Below are 18,072 nucleotides of genomic sequence, written 5' to 3'. Positions count from 1 at the left end.
TTCTTCTTTCACCCTGTTACAGGACATGTTACAGTAGTGTTCACTGCTTCCACTCCTTAAAGGGTAATTTTGAAGGCAAGGGTGGGAGGGGTGGAATAACTCAAAAGGCTGAGGACTCTTCCCATCTCAAGGCAGTTCTGCCTGCTCCAGCCCAATGGTGAACCCTGCCTGCTGGATTTTAATAAAAAATTAACTGGTCAGTTCCCAGGCAGCTTCAGCCTTTTACTCCTGTACACGCCACAACTTATTTTGCAGACAGACTCTTTTGGAAAACTTAAATGGATTATTGCTTTGTTTTATGCAGAAAGAGGTAAGCCTGCAGCACTGAAATACTTCTGCCAGCTATAAATATCAGCACACAAAATATTTTTCAGAAGAAGCAGATAGTTTTTCCTATGTAGCAGTAAAAAAGTCTTCCAAGCTCTTCTTATGGATGTCTTATAAGCACACCAAGGCTAAAAAACGTCTCCACAGATCCCTTGCTTTCATCTTGAATAAAGGTTGCTTTAGCTTTAGCAGTGACACTTTTCCCTCATTCTCAAGCAAGCTGCAGGAAGAAATGACCCACTTTTTAAATTTGCTGAAAGGCAGAAACTGCTGCAAGCTTATTAAAACACTATCTCTCCTAGAGAACAATTAGATTCCAAATACATAGTGTCATTTGGATCTTCTTAATAAGCTTAACATCTGCTATTTGAACTGTCTCTACAAGGCAGAACTGCACTTGGCTTGTTCTGCTGGTAACAATCTTCACAGCCAGTTGAGGTGCTGTACATGTCATGCTGAGTATGAACTTCAGGCTTCCAATTTTCTCACCTCCTGACTGCCCCTGGTTCACTCATCCCTGATCACCTCAGGTGTAACCCTCCAAAGCCACAAAGTTAATGAAATCAATTAGCAGAGAATGCCAAGAGCTCAGCCTTCCTTTCAGCACACTTTACCCTGACAGACAAGCTGAGTTGTGTCCAGGTCCAGAACCCTTCACTGGGAAAGATGTGCAACAGTGAATCAACAAAACCAGTTGCCTCTGGAATGGGATTTCCCCTTTCAACTGTTTTGGTTTTGATACTCAGACATTTATTCTGAGTTGCAACTCACAGTTGCTTTGTTCCCCTGTGGATTACACAGAATTACGCTTTTCATTCTATAACTTAAAACAGTTTGAAAAATAAAAACTGTTTTTATCCATAAAACAGTGGTACCAAGTCTGTGTATGTCTCAATGCCTCCTGTGTAAAGCACAGTCACTTCACACAAGTTTCATTCTATCCACACATCTATGAGTTACTGCTTGCCAACAATGTGTTAGGCCTGGACCCTTCTACATGAGCCACCAGATTCAGATATAAAAGGGAGTCCCACTTTCACACATGTACAAAACTAAAGGTTTTACCAATTGCAAAAGCCTGGGAGAATAGCTCCATACTATTACAATATTCTTGTGTTCCTTTCATCTGTTTCAGATGTTACAAACCTGACCAAAGCTCCCTCATCCTGAGGTCACCTCCTCCAATACCACCAGTAAAAACATACTAATGTACAGAATGGGGTTAAGTCCCCTTTCCATTTCAGTTACAGCACATCCTCACACAGACTGAGATTCTCCCAGCACTTCATGAACTTCAGGTAAATCTCCTCTGGCAGCCAGGATCATGTGCCACTCACTGGTGGCCAGGGGAGAGAGCCAAAGGACCATCACAGCTTCCATGGCAAGACAGCACTAGCAGTGTCTCAGAGCTGGCCACCCCACCAGAGGTGGAGCTGGGTGCCTTCATTCCTCTAGTTTTTGCCATTACATTATGAAGTCTTGGCATTAAAAGAAGGTCATCAGCTGGAGATCCTTGTCTAATTCCAGGAAGATAGTTTGTCCCCATTTGACTTCCAGTGAATCTAAATTAAGTGTTGGAAAGGTCTTCATTACAAATGCTCAACATAGGTACTCTCTCTGAGATACAGTGTCCCTTTCAGATACAATCAAGTTACAGCCACTTAGAATAGGGTTCCTTACAGCCTGGACTTAAAATTGCAGGTTTCAAAACTCTTGTTTCTCTCTTCCTGTCTTTTGGCTCAGATTTGTTCCACCTGCCTCTCTGTACACTGCTCCATTTCCCTTTACACAGAACATTAGTGCCTGTCAGGCTGCCAAATTAGATAAGTGATTGCCCAGCTTCCCCAGCTTCCCTTTCCTACCTCTTTCTTAGAAAAAAGAAGTCCTCTTCTCTCTCCGTTTCCTTTTGTGAAGGGGTCTTTGTCCTCTACCCCATCCCAGAAACACAGTCCATGTGTTAGAACCTTTGATTCTCTGGATTGCTGCAAATGGAAGGGATTGATGCCTTCTACACCATTTTTTATCTGCTTCAGCTTCATTTTCTTCTTAAACTCCACTTCCCTGCTCAAGAGGATGAAAAAGAATAGTTTTCCCAGAAGCCTTGCATAGTCCCCCACATGCTGGCCTGGCTGTGTGGAGCTATTTCTACTTTTCTTAACCAGTTAAAGGGAAGAATGGGTCTTGCTGCTAGGACTTTTCAGGTAACCTGGCTCTCAGCATGTCAAGTATTTAATTCTGGTGTCTTTTAGCATTACAGAAGACCTCAGTTCCAGACAGCTGTTAAAATGGCTCCTCCAGGCATGAAGTACTTAGATGATAATTTAGACTTTCATAATCTCAAGATTACCCAAGTTCCTGCCCTGAAGACTTTTCAGGGTGTATCACTAGGAACAGGGGATCCACTGGGCACCTGGCTACCCACAGGTAGTTCACAGAGCTCATGTGTATGCTCATCCTAAAAATGTGTAAGAACTAGACCCCTGCCAGAAGTTACCTCACCAGCTACAGCAAACTTCACAGGTATTTGAACAACTGAGTGAGAGAGCTGGTCAGCCCTTTGAAGCAGGGAGGAGTCCCAAAATTTCACACTGTATCATCTGTATTAGGATGAACACCTGAAAGATTTCAAATAAGAGAAGAAGGTTAAGAGGTTAGCAGAAAGCAAGAAGGAAAAAATAAAAAGCACAACAAACACCATTAAATTTTCTTTCTGTATTTCAGTAAAACCTACTTGAATACACTTTGAAACAAGAGTACAACAAAATAGAATATACTTCAAATGTTGAATATACAAACTATTATAGTTCGTTCTGAACACTGGTACTTCCCTCTTAACTTCAACTAAAAAATTTACAGGTTTAGAACTACCTGACAAAAGCTCATGCTGGGCGTGACCTTTGAAGTGAGAGTAGAGCTGAAACTGAAATGTATGCACAGATGTCAAGGCTAAGTGAGAGAAACAGGCATGGTACAGCAGAAGGCAGAAAACCTGCTGCTACTTTGTCCACGATTAAGAAATTTAGACAGACTTTTAACTACCATACAAAATATGTTACATGTTATTCTATAACAATACTGTGCTAGGTACAAGGTTTTTAAAAAATTTGTTTTAATAAAAAAGCTTTACACAAACAAGCCATTAGCTTATTTCAAGAAAGATAACTGAAAATCAGTCTAAGGCTTTCAATTTGAATCTGCTTAAGCTGTATGATACAAAAATCCCTCTAGGCCTCTGTCTTCTTTTAGAAGCTCTTTAATCTCCTTTATTTCACTTCCTACAACACCTAGTAGCATAGTTTTTCACATAGCACCAGTTGAGTACTGTGGGCACACAGTAGTAATCGCTGGTTTAAAATACAGAAAATGCATCAAATTTGCCATTTGTGTAACAATGAGACTTTCCTCTCCCCCTGAAAACTAAAAACCAAGGCAAACCTCTCACACAGCTCTCTCTTAGTGTTTCAGGTCTTAGTGTGACTTGGTAACCGGTAGCGTAGTGAAATTGTTTGGTCCCTTTTCAGTCCCTCTCTCTTTCCTTCTCCATAGGTTCAGCTGTTTCCCAACTGGAAGAGGCAGTTTTTATCAGCATTATCAATGTGGTTTAATTCCCACTGAAACACGGGAAAATAATTATTTTTTTTTAAGAAAGTCTTTAACATATGCATGTTTATTAACATTCCAAAACTCTCCTTTATGACCTGGTGGTGGCATCCACATCCCTCCCCCAGTTATGTCAGTATATTCAAAACCGTAACAGTTAGAAGTCCATGCTGGAAGAAAGTTATTCTTCATTTCTCACATGTGATGATTCCTTCTGTTTTCATTGTTACAGGAAGGGCAATAGCTGAGGGTGTGCTAACTACTACTACATGGGTCACAGTCTTGCTTCCATCCACTGGCTTCTCCTCTTTTACCAGCTGCAGCGTTTTCACTTCACATTCCTGTTTCGGAGCGGCTGTGTCTGATTTAACTTCTGGGCCTTTGAGAACTGCACTGATCACCCTGGGAGGAGTCTGGCCAGAGGCCTGCTGAGCAGGAACCGACAGTCTCATTACTGGTGTCCCATGAGCTATGGACACTGGGGTTAGTGCTCTGACAGCCAGAGGGGCTCCCACAATGTTGATGCTTCCTGACCCGGACAGGCCCGTTTTTGTTTGCAACTGACACTGCGTGAGCTGCGTGGCAGGGATTGTGATGATTTTGGTGGGCTGCATTGTGATTTTGTCTCCATTTTCAGCAGAGGCTGGCATCACAGTAGGGATTGTCTGGATTACCACCTTTGGAGTCGTTGCTGTGGTTGGACTTGTGTTGGTTATTAATGGTGACCCTGCATTTACTGACTGCACTGCCACGGTTGAGATTTTCTGTCCCAGAGAGGTCATGACAACAGGAACTTGCATTGCCACACGAACAGTCCTACAAAACAAATGTGTGTGTTTAGGCCAAAACACAGGGCACCATTACAGATGGCAACAATTCTAAGAGACAGGTTTTTAACTGTCTCTTAAAAAAACACAAACCAAACCATAACAAAAAAATGAAAAAGCCAAACCAGCAAGCAAAGAACCCAACCCCAAACCTTTTGCACATCTAGCAATAGGACTTTGGAAATTTAAAAGGCCCATTAACACAAACCTGGGAGCTGTTGTTACTGGGACAGTAGCAGTGGTAGTAGAAGGATGAGATGAGGATGTGTCATGAGCTGGTGAGGCAATATTCACAACTCTGGTGACTGCTTTTTCTGTTCTGGTACAGCTTAATGGAGAGGAATTTTTTCCTCCACGTGCAGAGGTTGCTGCTTTTAAAAGGTTTTCTGCAGATAAAGACACTCTTTCCAGAGACTTTTCATCTGTAGGCATTGACAAATCTTCATTGCAGGACTCACTTTTGTCATCATCTATGACAACTATATTTTTTGGCATCTCCTTAAATTGATATACAAGCCTCTGTCCCTCAACTTTTGCCAGGATTCCTCTTTGATAGTAATATCTGCGAGGAAAGTACAATTAAGAAGTAAGCAACACAGTGACAGATTTTAAAGAAAATCTAATTATGTCCTAACAAGAAAACCTGAAGTAATCACAGTAAAATCTGCAATGTAAGGAGGTATGGAAAGAAGCTGTTAGAACACACCATGCAAAGGATCTGAAGGATCTACTTGAAAAAAATCTTACCCTTCAAATACATACTTCAGGAATTAAAATTCCAAATTTACTGGTAATATAAAAAGTTACAGGGACTGCAAGACTGAAGTCTAAATCTGCAAAAGGGCAATGTTTTTAAAATTTCAGAACCTTTAAATTTCTATGGGCAAAATGAAGAATCAGATTTTAAATTGTAGTAAAAAACTCAAGGATTTAAGAGATTTTTACCTCAGAGCTCTTCCCATAGTCTCATAGTTCATGTCAGGTTTGTTTTTGTGTTTTCCCCAGAGTCTGGAGACAGCTTTTGAATCCACAAGTTTAAAAATTCCTTTCTCTCTCTGAGTCCATTTAATATATCGAGGACAGGTATTTTTATCCTGAAGAAGGTCCAAGAGGAACTCCCATAAGTATGTTGTATTTCCTATAATCAGAAAGCATTTATGTGTTAGAAAACCACTTCTAAAGGTAACAGAAAGTTCTCCATATGAGCTGTGTTATAAGCCATGTTACACAGAGGATGTAACCTCCACATACTCATTCATTCTGTTAAGTTTTGTGAAGTTTCCATAAATTTACATTCTGAAAGGAGCTAATCCAAGGGATATGCTATAGAGCATAGGAGCCTATTCAATCCAACACTGATTCTCAGTTCCTGAAAAGAAATTTGGGAAGTGGTTCCAAGTCAGTACCTATCTATTCAGCAGGATGAGTGCTAGAATTTTCTTCTCATCTTTGATTAAACAGGGCATGAAAATGCCAGTATACTTTATGACACTGCAGAACAAGAGGATGTAAATAAGTAGCTTTTAAAAGGCATACAACCTGCAGCAACAAACCATCTCAACTGTGGTTGAGTTTGTCCAGGATCTGGGGCTCTCACACTAACTGGTGACAAAACCCTTCCCAAATGTATGTTGCAGAGTGACCAACATCCTTCTGGGTGCAAAGCCAGCCCAACTTCCTAAGAGCAAGTATTCAGAGGGCAGAAATCCCATGTACCTTTCTATAATTAGGGGGATATAAAATGAAGTCAGGCTAAAGAATTCAATGCACTTGTCAGGTATTCAAGAGGTGCACCATCTTCACTGGAGAAGCCCCAGGAAGGGGTTGACTATCAGGAATGTAACACAGGGTCTGTCTGCACTCTGACCAAGCCATGTGCATCTAGGAAGAGGGGAAGAGAACCCAAAGGAAAAAAAGCAGATCATGTTCCAATTTGTACAGATGAAAAAGATTCCTCAAGTTTCTGAGAAGGGAGAACTAAGACAGATCCACAAGAATAGTAACCTCAGACCATTAATAATGACTCTTTACCTCCAAGGACAGGGACCCAATTACACTTCTGTGTGTGTGTGAAGAAAGGTCATTAATTCCTGAGATTTAATGGCCTAGCATAGCACTTGTTATGCCATGCAAAGATAATTAAAATGAATTAAGGCAGACTAGAGACCACTGTTGCAGATTTTGAGAAGTCAGCTATCTTTGAAAATGTCAAAGGGTAAAAAAGATCACAGGTTCCATCTTCTGGAAAAGTATTTCATAGAGAAAAACTGTGCTTTACAATGTGCTCCAAACAACTGCAAGTACTGACTCAAGAGCTACCAAAATCCAACTAGATTACAGACATTTGAAGAAGACCTATATGAGCAAAGAGTCAACAAGAGAACTCAGAAATCTTTAAATCATCCTAGATTTTAAGGAATTAATCCCTGGGCTTTTATTCCTTAGCTCCTTAGAAAGGGAATTTCTGGGTGGACCACCAAATGCTGTAGGTCTGCAACAGAGTTTTTGCAAAAATTTAAGTGAGCTTCAGGATTAGAAAGCAAACAGGAACTTCAAGAGAATAAATAGGACACAATTAAATCAGATTTACGGCTGCCTCACTTTGTACCAGGAAATACCCAGAATGCACAAAGGAAGGAATGCCAAGAAGGGATCCCCTTTCCAAATATTTCTCCTTCTCTATGACTTAACTCTGATTGTACTGAACTGTTTCTGATTTTCCAAAAACATGTTGCATATGAAATAGCCTACCTTTACAAGTGTTCTTTTAAAATAAGTAACAAAAATTAAATCCAGTTAACAAAATATTTTGCAGGACATCAAGAAAAAAATTATTCCTTCTGGTTGTAATATAAAATATGGAATGAGATACTTAATGAGAACAAGAGACATATGTAGGTCATTAGGAAGGGCCATAGAAATAAAATAAATTTAACAGAAAGCTAAAAAATCTCCCAAAAACCACAAAGCAGTACCATCTCTTACTTTATAAAACAAGAAGCTATAGAGCTGAATTCACCAGCAAAAAAAGGAGAACAGAGAGAGAAATATAGGCCTCCTTTTCCAAACTATTTGTGCAGGAAACTAGGACCTGGGACAACAGGAAAGTATTGTTCAGGTAATGGAAAGCTGTAATACTAAAATCTGAAATAGAAAGAAAGGTAAGGATTCAAGAAGACTACAAAAAAAGGAAATGATTAAATAAGATATATTTTTAAATATAGCAGATAAAAAAATCTGTCATCTCCACTGAAGTCCACTGCTACACCAAATCTAAAGCACTGTGGGAAATGCAGGGAAGTTCAATTAGTGTTTGCACTGGTTTCCATGAGCAAACATCTCCATGAAGTCAGTTCCATTCTTCCTTGCCCTACGACAAACATGATGACTCAGGAGCTGCAGCCAGATAAAGAATTACATAAACAGCAGAGACCTTGCTTTCAAACAAATGTCAAAATAACAGTGGAGCTGACCACTGCACCCTCTTTCAGCTAGCATGCTGCTACTCCAAGTCACTCAGCTTTGTTACTCCCAGCTACAGCAACATCTCCAAACTTTCAGTGCACTAAGTGGAGGAGAGATCCAGATTTTTCACCTGCAGCAGGGGAAGAGCTGATACACTGCACACCACCTCAAAGGTAACCTGTGAGCAAATGACCCAGTCTGCCTTCTTGCTGAATGAATAGCAGGGGCTATTGAATAAAACTCTGATAAAGTCAGTACAATCTCATCCATCACATCTTTAAAGATGTACATACACTGCTTATTTTTAAAGAATCAATGAATGAAAAAATATACCTTTGCCTTCTCTAGGTTTCTTCTTTATACCTAGATCTGGAGACCCATCAGACAAAGCTGATTGCTGAGTCTTGGGTTTACGGCCAGCTGCACATAATATATGGGGAAAAAGAAGAATTAATCATATGCAGAGAAAATTTGTATAGTTTGCCTTTGCTGAAAAAGCAGTTTGTGTATTTTTCCCCTACTGCCTTCTCAGAAATCAAACAATGTTCTAAATTGTTTCTCCTCCAAGACATGCCAATTAGACAGGAAAGACAAACATTTCACAAAGAAGATTTTACAATGATTTTGTAAACAGATTTATGTTTTCTAAGTTAGTATTTACCCTGTTGCTTCATTGCATGAACCCCAAGTCTATCATCTCACCAAATATATCCACATTTCCAACATCAGTGGTTACCCATCACAAAAGTCCTCTTAGAATACTCTATCCTTCCTCCACTTTGTGTTAAAATAGACAACACAGAAACCATCTTTCTTTATGGCTTGTCAAAGCCCACTCTCTTGCTCCCTCTTTTCTTGATGCAGACCCATTTTTCTAAGAACTCACATTTCAGACTCCCATCAATCTGTTTGCATGAGCAAAGAGATAAGATCATCCAATCTATAACCCCCTGTATCAACTGCACCAGAAGTAAAATTTTGAGATTGCTCCTATAAAAAGTCATATGTACCCTTTTTCTTTTTCATTGGTTCATGGATATCAGGAGAAGTTGGAACAGGAGATACATCCATTTGTTCAGATTCCTCTGTTGATACTTCCACCACGGTTTCTGTGATCACATCAGGTCTCATGGCTGCATGGATAAATTCTGGGGTGGACACACAAGGAGGGACAAAAACTTCCACTGTGAGAGAAGAAAAAAAGAATATTTGATGAAGTTTCTACCTGATTATTTTAATGTATCTTACATAAAATTATTTTAAACAAAGCATATGCAAAGGTGCTGCAGGTTTCTGCTCGAAAATCCTGTCACCTTGAAAATCAATCCAACTCCTCAAAACATACACACTTGTCAGTAGTTTTAGGCAAAAACAAGTACTGCACCAATACTCTCCAGAACTAAACCAAACCTAAATTTAAACAAATTATGAGCTTCATCTTTGATCATTACTCTGATCTCAATTTCCTATTTTGTAGATTTTGCATATCAGTTTGACCATTATTTCATCCAATATATATTAAGTAACTTCAGAAGGGACATCAGTTAAAGAAACTGATGTCATCTATCAGTTGATGACATCAAACTATCGACAGAAACTATCAACATTAAGATTTGATTTTTCAGACTGGTAATACTTTGCAATACATTGGTTTTGGGTATTCTTTCTAAAATAGAAATACTTTTCCGTTAAAAAAACTCTTAAATTTAGTAATTTAAAATGTCAGATTCACAGAACCCAGAATGGCTGGAGTTAGGAGGAGACCATGTCCAACTCCTTGCCCAAGCTGGGCCACCTAGAACTGGTTGCCCAGGATCCTGTACTTTTTAATATCTCCATGGATGGAGTCTCCATGGCCTCTCCAGTCAATCTGTGCCAGAGCTCTGTCACCTGCACAGTGAAATAGTATTCCAGTATGTTTAGGGGGAAAAAATTAATTTTAAGTATGTCATTACTCAGCTATCTCTTCCCAAAAACCTCTCTATATAAACTATTTAATTGTTGCAGGGTGGAGAAATCATATAAAACTCAAACAGACCAGTAGTTTTTAAATATGCAGGCAAATGTTTGAAACGGCATACAGCTCTCCACAGAAACAGGTTTCCTACTTTGCTTGTTTTACTGATTAGCAGGAGGAGAAATGGCTCCCAGAGCAGAGACTGTGGCTGACATACCAGGACTCCTGGCATCTCTCAGGCAGGTAGGAGACTCCATATGAAGCAAGGCCTCTGCAGCTTCAATTGTCTTATCTGTGCAGTGCACATTACTGCCATGAACTGATGCTTCTACTGCAGAAGGATACAAAAAATTTATGAGAACAGGTTACTTGTAGAAGTCCACATGCAATTATACTTCTCAATCTTTAACATGAAAAACACAATTTTATCAGATGTCTTCACACCTTTTATACCTTCCTGTCAACAGAAATATTTAGGGAAGCCATAAGACAAGCAGAACTGACACTGCCACTTCCTAGATTAGATTTCTGGTTCACAAGCAAGATCCTCATTTCCATGAGGAGTTCAAGAGCTTACAGAAAGAGACTGAGATTTTGTTAATTCTGAAGGCAGAAGACAAAAAAAAAAAAAAAAAACAGATTGTGATGAGGATGATCACAAATTAATGCAGCAGAACAGAGAAGTAGTACTATCTCCAACTATTATCCCATTAAATCTAAAGGTCACCTCTCACCAAATTTTCAGTTTATTGGATAAATATATGTATATGTCTATGTGTATACATATATATATGTAAATACAAGACTAGTTTCCAAAACACATATCCTGTTTTGATTTCTGACATTAAAAATAATTATAAGTTCATTTTAGCAGGTTGGTTGCTAAATAAAAACACAAAGCACAACAAACAGTATAAGGGGTGTGCTTTATGCCAAAACTAAGGGAAGAAGGTAAAAATAGGTTTTTTTCAAGTTCTGCAAGTTCAGGAAAACTAATTAATCAAAAATAATGCAACTTCAAGAAAGTACAATTAAGTTTGATACTGTGCAGACCACAGCACCTTGAACACAGCAGCAACACTAAAAAAAATTACAATTCTATCCACAGCTAACTCTATATTCCTCATCCTTGTAAAGGTTTTGAAAAGTGGTGACTGCAGAAACACCTGTTGCCCATTATCCACACTCTGGCCAAGGTAGCTGTCTCTCTTCAGTTGCTCTTTCCATTTATGGCCATCTGCTCTAAGCTGAACCACTCCAGCAAGGCAGCCAGCAAGCAGGAGATCTATCTTTAGCCTAAGCAGAGTCACCTATCTCTAGTATCACAGAACTAAAGAGGATTTGAGAAGCATTCTCTATGAAAACTTCAAGGCAGCTATGCTGTTACTGAAAATGTCTAAGAAATAACTCAAGGTTTCTTTAGTGAAAAGCAGGGAAACATAATGCTAGAGTTGCTTCTGACTTAAGGAAACACTGGATATACACAGATTCCCTGCAGGCTCACATGGGGGTAAAAGCCTTCCAGCATACTGCAATTTTTTCAAATGCAGGGATTAAAAAATTGCAAAACCTACTACCCAGTAGATTAAACCTATCAACCAGAAGCTGAAAGTGGATGAAATGTGGAAGATGCATAAATGCAAAATTACAGGTGACAAAGTTCTTGCTGAACCAGCCTGCTGCCCACCTGCTGGCTGGCTGATGGGATTCCCAGCACAGCCTATCAGCTATGGCTGGGATGCTATTTAGAGGGTTTTATCTTTTGCAACAGTAGATGCCTGTTACAGCTGGCATTCCAACACTGCTTCACCCCAGGCTGTGAACAATAAAAGCCTACCCAAGAGCACAGGAAAATCAGGAAAGGGTCTTTATTGTGCACTCTGTTCCTTGGAAAACCAAAGGAACCAGCACAAATTTTGCACCAGGAGCTCTTTCCTCAGCTGCAAACTCTGGATGCTCCCCATGCTTGGCCAAGAGTTTCCTTCCCAAGCAGCTGTTTGGGCATATCCAAAGCCAGAGGCTGACCACCTGCATTGTAACAGAGCAGCCCTGCAGGAAACCCTCTGCCCAAACATTCCTCTTCCTAAATAAAAGTTTCAGTTGCACAGAATTTGATGACTAAAGTTTCCCCCAATCTACCTGATAAAAATTTTCACTGATTATCAGAATACAGGAACAATATTCAATAGTCATTAAAAATGTATAAATTCTACAACACTACTGAAATTAGAAAGTCCAAATCAGAATTTAATGTTATTATTCTAATGCATGCAATAAGATTCAAAGCATGTCAGCAAAGCTTCTCCAACCAGATAGCTGTTCCTGTGTCATTAGGTTCAGCATATAAAGGATTTTTATAAAGAAATTCAAACTTAGTTGACAAATTTCAATTGTAAGAGGGTACTGAATTCACTACCTCCTAAATGCTTAGAAGTATACAAACTCCTCCTACAGAGAGCAGTTTAGATGCTGCACCACAACTGAGAGGTACTTAGAGGGCAGGAACAAAACAAAAAATAGCAGAAACCATCTATATACTTTTCCAGTACTAGGATATTCTGCTGAAGGACCAAAGTGGAGGGAAAGGAAACACAACCAGCATAACAGACTAAGACTGCAAAACCATAACAGCAGAGCAAAGGAGCCACTCAACCTCTCCCCCAAGCAACCCTTCAATTTCCAATATAAACAGCATTATCTACCCCACAAAAGCCCCTGAGGTTTGAAAATACACACTTCACAAACGCTTTTCCAATGGGAGCTACTCGGGACTCCACTAAAACTGTCACCTAAAAAATATCAGGCAAAAAATAGTAACACTTCTGGCTTTGGCTGAACAACACATGCTGTCTGTCTATCATGACAGCTAACTAACCTAGCACTGCCAACAGGACAGCTATTAAAACATGTACTAAATTCAGTTCTACTACCAAGTTTCAAGTCTTCCCAGCTAACTAATTCCCCTTTACCCAGTACATGGTTTTAGCCTTAAAGACATTTGTCTACACAGTGACCATCAGGAGTTTGCATTTGCTCACAGGCACCAACACAGTGGGAAGAAAAAAGGAGAAATGTCTAAACACAAATTTATGTAAAATATCTTTCTGACATACTAGAAAATGTCTAATCAGAGTGCTCAGATAGAAGACATGATAGCAAAAAACAGCTAAAGAAGACATCATAAAAGATGAAGTGGGGACACAGGCTCTCTCAGAGAGGGGATAAGACAAGAAAAAAGCAGGCAGCTCTTCTTGCAGGTAACTAGACCAAGTGTCATCAACTAAATTACACTTGTATCACAACAGCCCTCACAAAAAAAGATGGGGGAAAGCAAAACAAAGGAGCAGGATTCCATAATTAAAAGAAGACAACTTCCCGAAACTTTGATACACAGTATCACAACGGACAGAAACATTTCCAATCAAAGACTGAAATGTATCACCCATTTCTCTAAAAATGCCCTATTCTATTTCTATTATCTTTATGCTATCAACTATATGCAAGACCACAAAGCTAAAACAGACTGTACTGTTTCAGCAAACAATGTAAGCTGTAGGTCTGTTATATTATACAATCATTTCAGAAGGAACTGTCACTTGCTCAAATGAAGGAAAGGAGTTTATGTGGATGGAAGTAAGTTTGAGAACTGCCATTTACTGATCTAGAACACATCAGATCAAACACCACTACTTCTCTTCCATTCTTTTAAATCAAATCTCATCTTACTGCTTCTATGAAAGAATCTGAGTCCTTGGTACATTATTTTAAAGTATGTAATTTAAAAACTTTTATCCATTTACAAGAAAAAAACAACCTCAGAAAACAAATTCAAATCTAAAGTGTAAATAAATAACTAGACTAGTTGATGTCTATCTTCACTTTCTACCCAAACTGTGTGTACAGTAGATCATTCAAGGTTCTCAACAGCTGTTACAAAATACCAGCCTTGGTAATTAAATCTGACCTGGCTGTACTTTAGATTTTCAGAAAAAAAAAAAAACAGTGGCAACATATCCATTTGGTAACAATGTCCACCCTTTTAACACAACACCAAAAATATTAAAGAAAGCAATTTGTGAGACCAAAAAAATGTATTTAAATTTTCAAAACGCTACTCTTTTGCACTGCACTGCAGACCCCCCCCTCCCCACCTTTAACTTGAAGTGCTATCAATGTCTGCATTTACAAAGCCAATACTTAACTGTAGCACCTGCAATAGCTTACCCTTTAATACTATCAGGCAACCAAAGCAACATTTTAATGAAGACTTCACAATTCCAAGCATGGAAGTCAGTAAAGAGTGACTACCTATACACTAACAAACCTCATAAAAGTTTACTGGTGCTCACATGATTGGTTTTCCTCAGCATTTAAAAGCAGCAGTGGAAGTCAGTAACAGTGCTTAAATGACATCTTAATTAAAAGCAGGTGAATTGCCTCTATAGGTAATACCCAGAAATCTTTCTGTATGCAAAAACTGACTGGAAAAGAAAGCATTCTTCAGTTTACTGCTTGTTTTATGGAGGACATTTGTTCAGAAACAAAAAGAAAAAATTATTGGGTTTTTCAGTTTTTCCCTCTGTTCAAGACTCTCAGCTGCACACAATTTAAAGATGATGCCTAACCCACTGCATAAAGGCAAATCAATAACAAAGATGAGAGCAACCATCATCAAAACACTTGTTTCACTGTGAGCCATGTGTTATCAGCCCAATATTGACAGAAATACTAACTACAAAGCCAAAACATATCTTTGTGAAGTCATTTAGGAGTTGCTCTTACAAGTGGCAATTAAGATAACATTAAGCAGTAACAATTTTGGTCCATCTTACTTCCCACAATTATTACACAATGAAGTTTTGTCAACACTGAAACTAGCAGCCATGGGAAAAGGCAACATGTAATTATTATAATCCCTCAGGATAAAGAATTCCTCACTTAAATCCACGTGATATCATCTACATACAAAATTAAGTAAACAGATACAGTATCTTGATTAGTATGATGATGGGAATACTAGACATGTGTAGTATGCAAATATGGAAATAAAAAGAAATGAAGTTGGGCTAATGAGAACAGTATGACAAAGGACATCAGAAAGAGCAACTCAAAGGTAATTCATTATTTATGCAAGAGCTCAGTCTCAAGCAATCTAGCTACAGTGATTTAAGGAGGTGTTGACACAATGATCAACTACTTACACGTTCTCTATTCACGGACAATCAAGAGTAAAAAACAACTCACTGAAATCTGCAGCAGTGAGAGTGAGTGCAGAAATGAGAGTTTTTCTACTGGCAAAGTGAAGCTATTGCTCCATCCTAGACCCAAATATCAAAATGCTTAGGACCTAGTCTCCTTCTGTGGCAGCAGAACAGTTCTTCAGTGCTTTGTAGTGGGGTATTTTTTGTGTCTGCAGTGTGGGTCACCCCCCTCCAAAACACCTTGTGTATTTTTCCACATTAACTAAAATAAACGATGACGATTATGTGACTTGGCCCTTTCTGAAAGCATATCTTAATGCACTGATAAACAACAGAGCATTTACCTTTAGGCCTGTAAAAACCCACTGCCATGCCAATGCAAAGCTTGACTCTCTGAAAATTCATGTGCAGCTACTGCACAATTCATTACCTGTAATGCCCTACACTTTACTGTTCATGGTGCCATGGATTACTTTTAGAAGTTGTAAAGGCAAGAATAAAATAAAGTCTGGTACAACTTTGGTGGTGAACTGAATGCTTGACAGTGCATTTTAGGTTTGGGTCAGTTGTAACCTTGCCCATTCTCCAGGGCTTTACCACACTTGAAGACAAGTCTTGGCATCACTGGAGTATCCTGCTGTCAGACAGATTTAACAAAACCAAAGAGGCCAAACCATGCAGGGCTCCGAACGGAACCGCGGAAAAGCGCTACAGCTCGGTGGGTAAACGGCCCGTGTGCCGGCAGCTGCGAGGTGCGGAGGAGCGGCCAGAGCAAGCGCGGCACCCGCACGGGCCGGCGGCAGGGCGCCCGGAGGCTCGGCCCGGCCCGGGCCGGCGCAGCCGCCCGCCTTCCCCCGCCCGTCGGGGGCGCCCGCAGGCAGTGCGGCCACGTGCGGCGGCGGCGCGGGCACTTCCGTGTTTACAGTCGGCTTCCCCCCGGTGCCGCGCGCGCCCGCCGCGCCGCGCCGCCACTCCCGCGCCCGCCGCGCGCCCATTGGCGGCCGGCGCCCCCTCCCCCGCGCGGGGCCCCGGGGGGAACGCGCCGCTTCCGCTACGCGCCGCGCGTGGGGGAGGGGGCGCCGCCGCCCCCCCGCGCCGCACACGTGGGGCCGCGGCCCGGCCGCCGGCGCCTCCTCCCGCCCCGCCGCCGGAGCCGAGTTTAAAAGGGCACGGGGGGCGGGCGGCGGGGGCCGCGCCGCCCGCGGAGGCCGGCCCGCGGCCCTGCGCGCGGTGCGCGGCGGCGCTCGGCCTGCCCGCTCGGACGGCGTGGCGGCGGCGCTCGCAGCGGGCCGGGAAAGGCGGGAGGACGACAGCCTCGCGCACTTCCTGGTTCTCGCCGCAGCCTCCCAAACCCCGCTAAACTCCTCCGCGCGCCCCGCCGCGACTGCCGGCGAGGCGGCAGCGGCGGCGCCGCCCGCGCCGGGAGGCGAGTGCCGCGGGCCGGCCGCTACCAAGGTGATCACTTCCTGATTGCCCTCCATTACCTCCCGCCCGCCGCCGGAGCGCGCCGCGCGCCGCGTCTTCCCCCGCCCGCCCCGGCCCGTCCCCGCTCCCGCCCCGCGTCGGCCCGGCGCGGCGCCGCTCACCGGCCCGAATGAGGAGGTCGAGCTGGTTCGTGGGCCTCTCATGCACGGACGCCGCCATGTTTACGCCGCCGGAACGGCTTCACATTGACGGGCGGGCGCGCGCAGGGGCCGGCGGCGAGGCGCGCTCCCGCGGGCGGGCGGAGCGCTCACCGCCACGGCGCGCGGCGGCGGGAGCGCTTCCTGCGGGGCGGCGCGCGCGGCCCTTCCGCCGCCCGCCCCAGACAGGAAGTGCCGCGCCGGCTCCCGCCGCAGCGCCGGGGCCGCCCGCGGGCGGGGGAGCCGCCGGGCCCCGCCGCGCCGCCCGCACGGCTCCGGAGCCGCCCCGGGGCCGGCGCTGCCCCAGCGCCCGCCGCTCCGGCTCCCCGCGGCCCTGCGCGCCTCCCGGCCGCGGCGCACCGCGCACCGGCATGAGCCGGACAGTGCGCACTGACGCATTAACAGCATTTCTCCTTGACAAGTCCCTGGGGCACCTATGGTAGTAACAACATGCCAGAAAAGCTCGCTCCTCCGTGCCTGCAATCCGCCTTATCTCCCTTAGAGTCACAGGGCTTATTCCAGTTAGCCAGAGGCCCCATCCATCCTTCACCTCGGAAAAGTGTCATTGCTCTCTTAATTAAAAACAACAACAAACAAAAAAAAACCACTACCACCACTTTTTAGGGTTGCACCCTCTCCCCCCAAAAAAGACCTGCATTACCTGCCAGGACAGAGGAAGGCAGGAGAATGCACTCTCCACACTTCCCAATCCAGCACAATCCATGTGCTGATCACTCCTATGGTGAAACTTCAGAGCAGCTGCACCAAGAAAAGCCAATGTCTTACACAGAGCTATCATGGGAATTGCACACAGGAATTCCTTCCTTACTCCACACACACCTGAGTAGGCCCACAGTGTTAAGCCAAGGATCTAGCAAGCACCTGCTGCCTACAGAGCCTTTCAGGAACACATCTCCACAGCTCCATTAAAAGAATGTGAAGAAGTCCACCTGCAATCTGATAATACACAATCTCTTCCCCTCTCAAGTTTCAGTAGTTCTAGGACCTAGCTCAGAAGCAACAATCTAAAAGCAATTTTCCCCAACACTGAAATCACAAAATAGTATGCAGCA

The 18,072-nt window shown here is 42.6% G+C and overlaps 1 protein-coding gene across 4 annotated transcripts in view; it reads right to left on the bottom strand.

Moving 5' to 3' along the window:
• Positions 1-3,024: 3,024 nt before the first annotated feature.
• ELF2 (E74 like ETS transcription factor 2) overlaps positions 3,025-18,072 on the bottom strand; it is a 30,398-nt gene continuing 15,350 nt past the window's right edge. For 3 of the 4 annotated variants that reach the window (XM_079307481.1, XM_079307482.1, XM_079307484.1), the window contains 6 exons: positions 10,394-10,507; positions 9,230-9,403; positions 8,553-8,639; positions 5,700-5,892; positions 4,963-5,316; positions 3,025-4,743 (listed from right to left, as the gene is read on the bottom strand). In XM_079307481.1, coding sequence (XP_079163607.1) covers positions 4,116-4,743; positions 4,963-5,316; positions 5,700-5,892; positions 8,553-8,639; positions 9,230-9,403; positions 10,394-10,507 — 1,550 coding nt within the window. In that variant the 3' untranslated portion in view covers positions 3,025-4,115. Of the gene's footprint in view, positions 4,744-4,962; positions 5,317-5,699; positions 5,893-8,552; positions 8,640-9,229; positions 9,404-10,393; positions 10,508-16,963; positions 17,146-18,072 lie in introns of those variants that run through there. The other variant, XM_079307483.1, reaches the window with a different exon arrangement.

This window comes from Erithacus rubecula, assembly GCF_903797595.1.
Source record: "Erithacus rubecula genome assembly, chromosome: 5".
In the NCBI taxonomy this organism is placed as follows: Eukaryota; Metazoa; Chordata; class Aves; order Passeriformes; family Muscicapidae; genus Erithacus; species Erithacus rubecula.
Note: the sequence above shows the minus strand (reverse complement) of the source record. Positions and strands in the feature narration are given on the sequence as shown.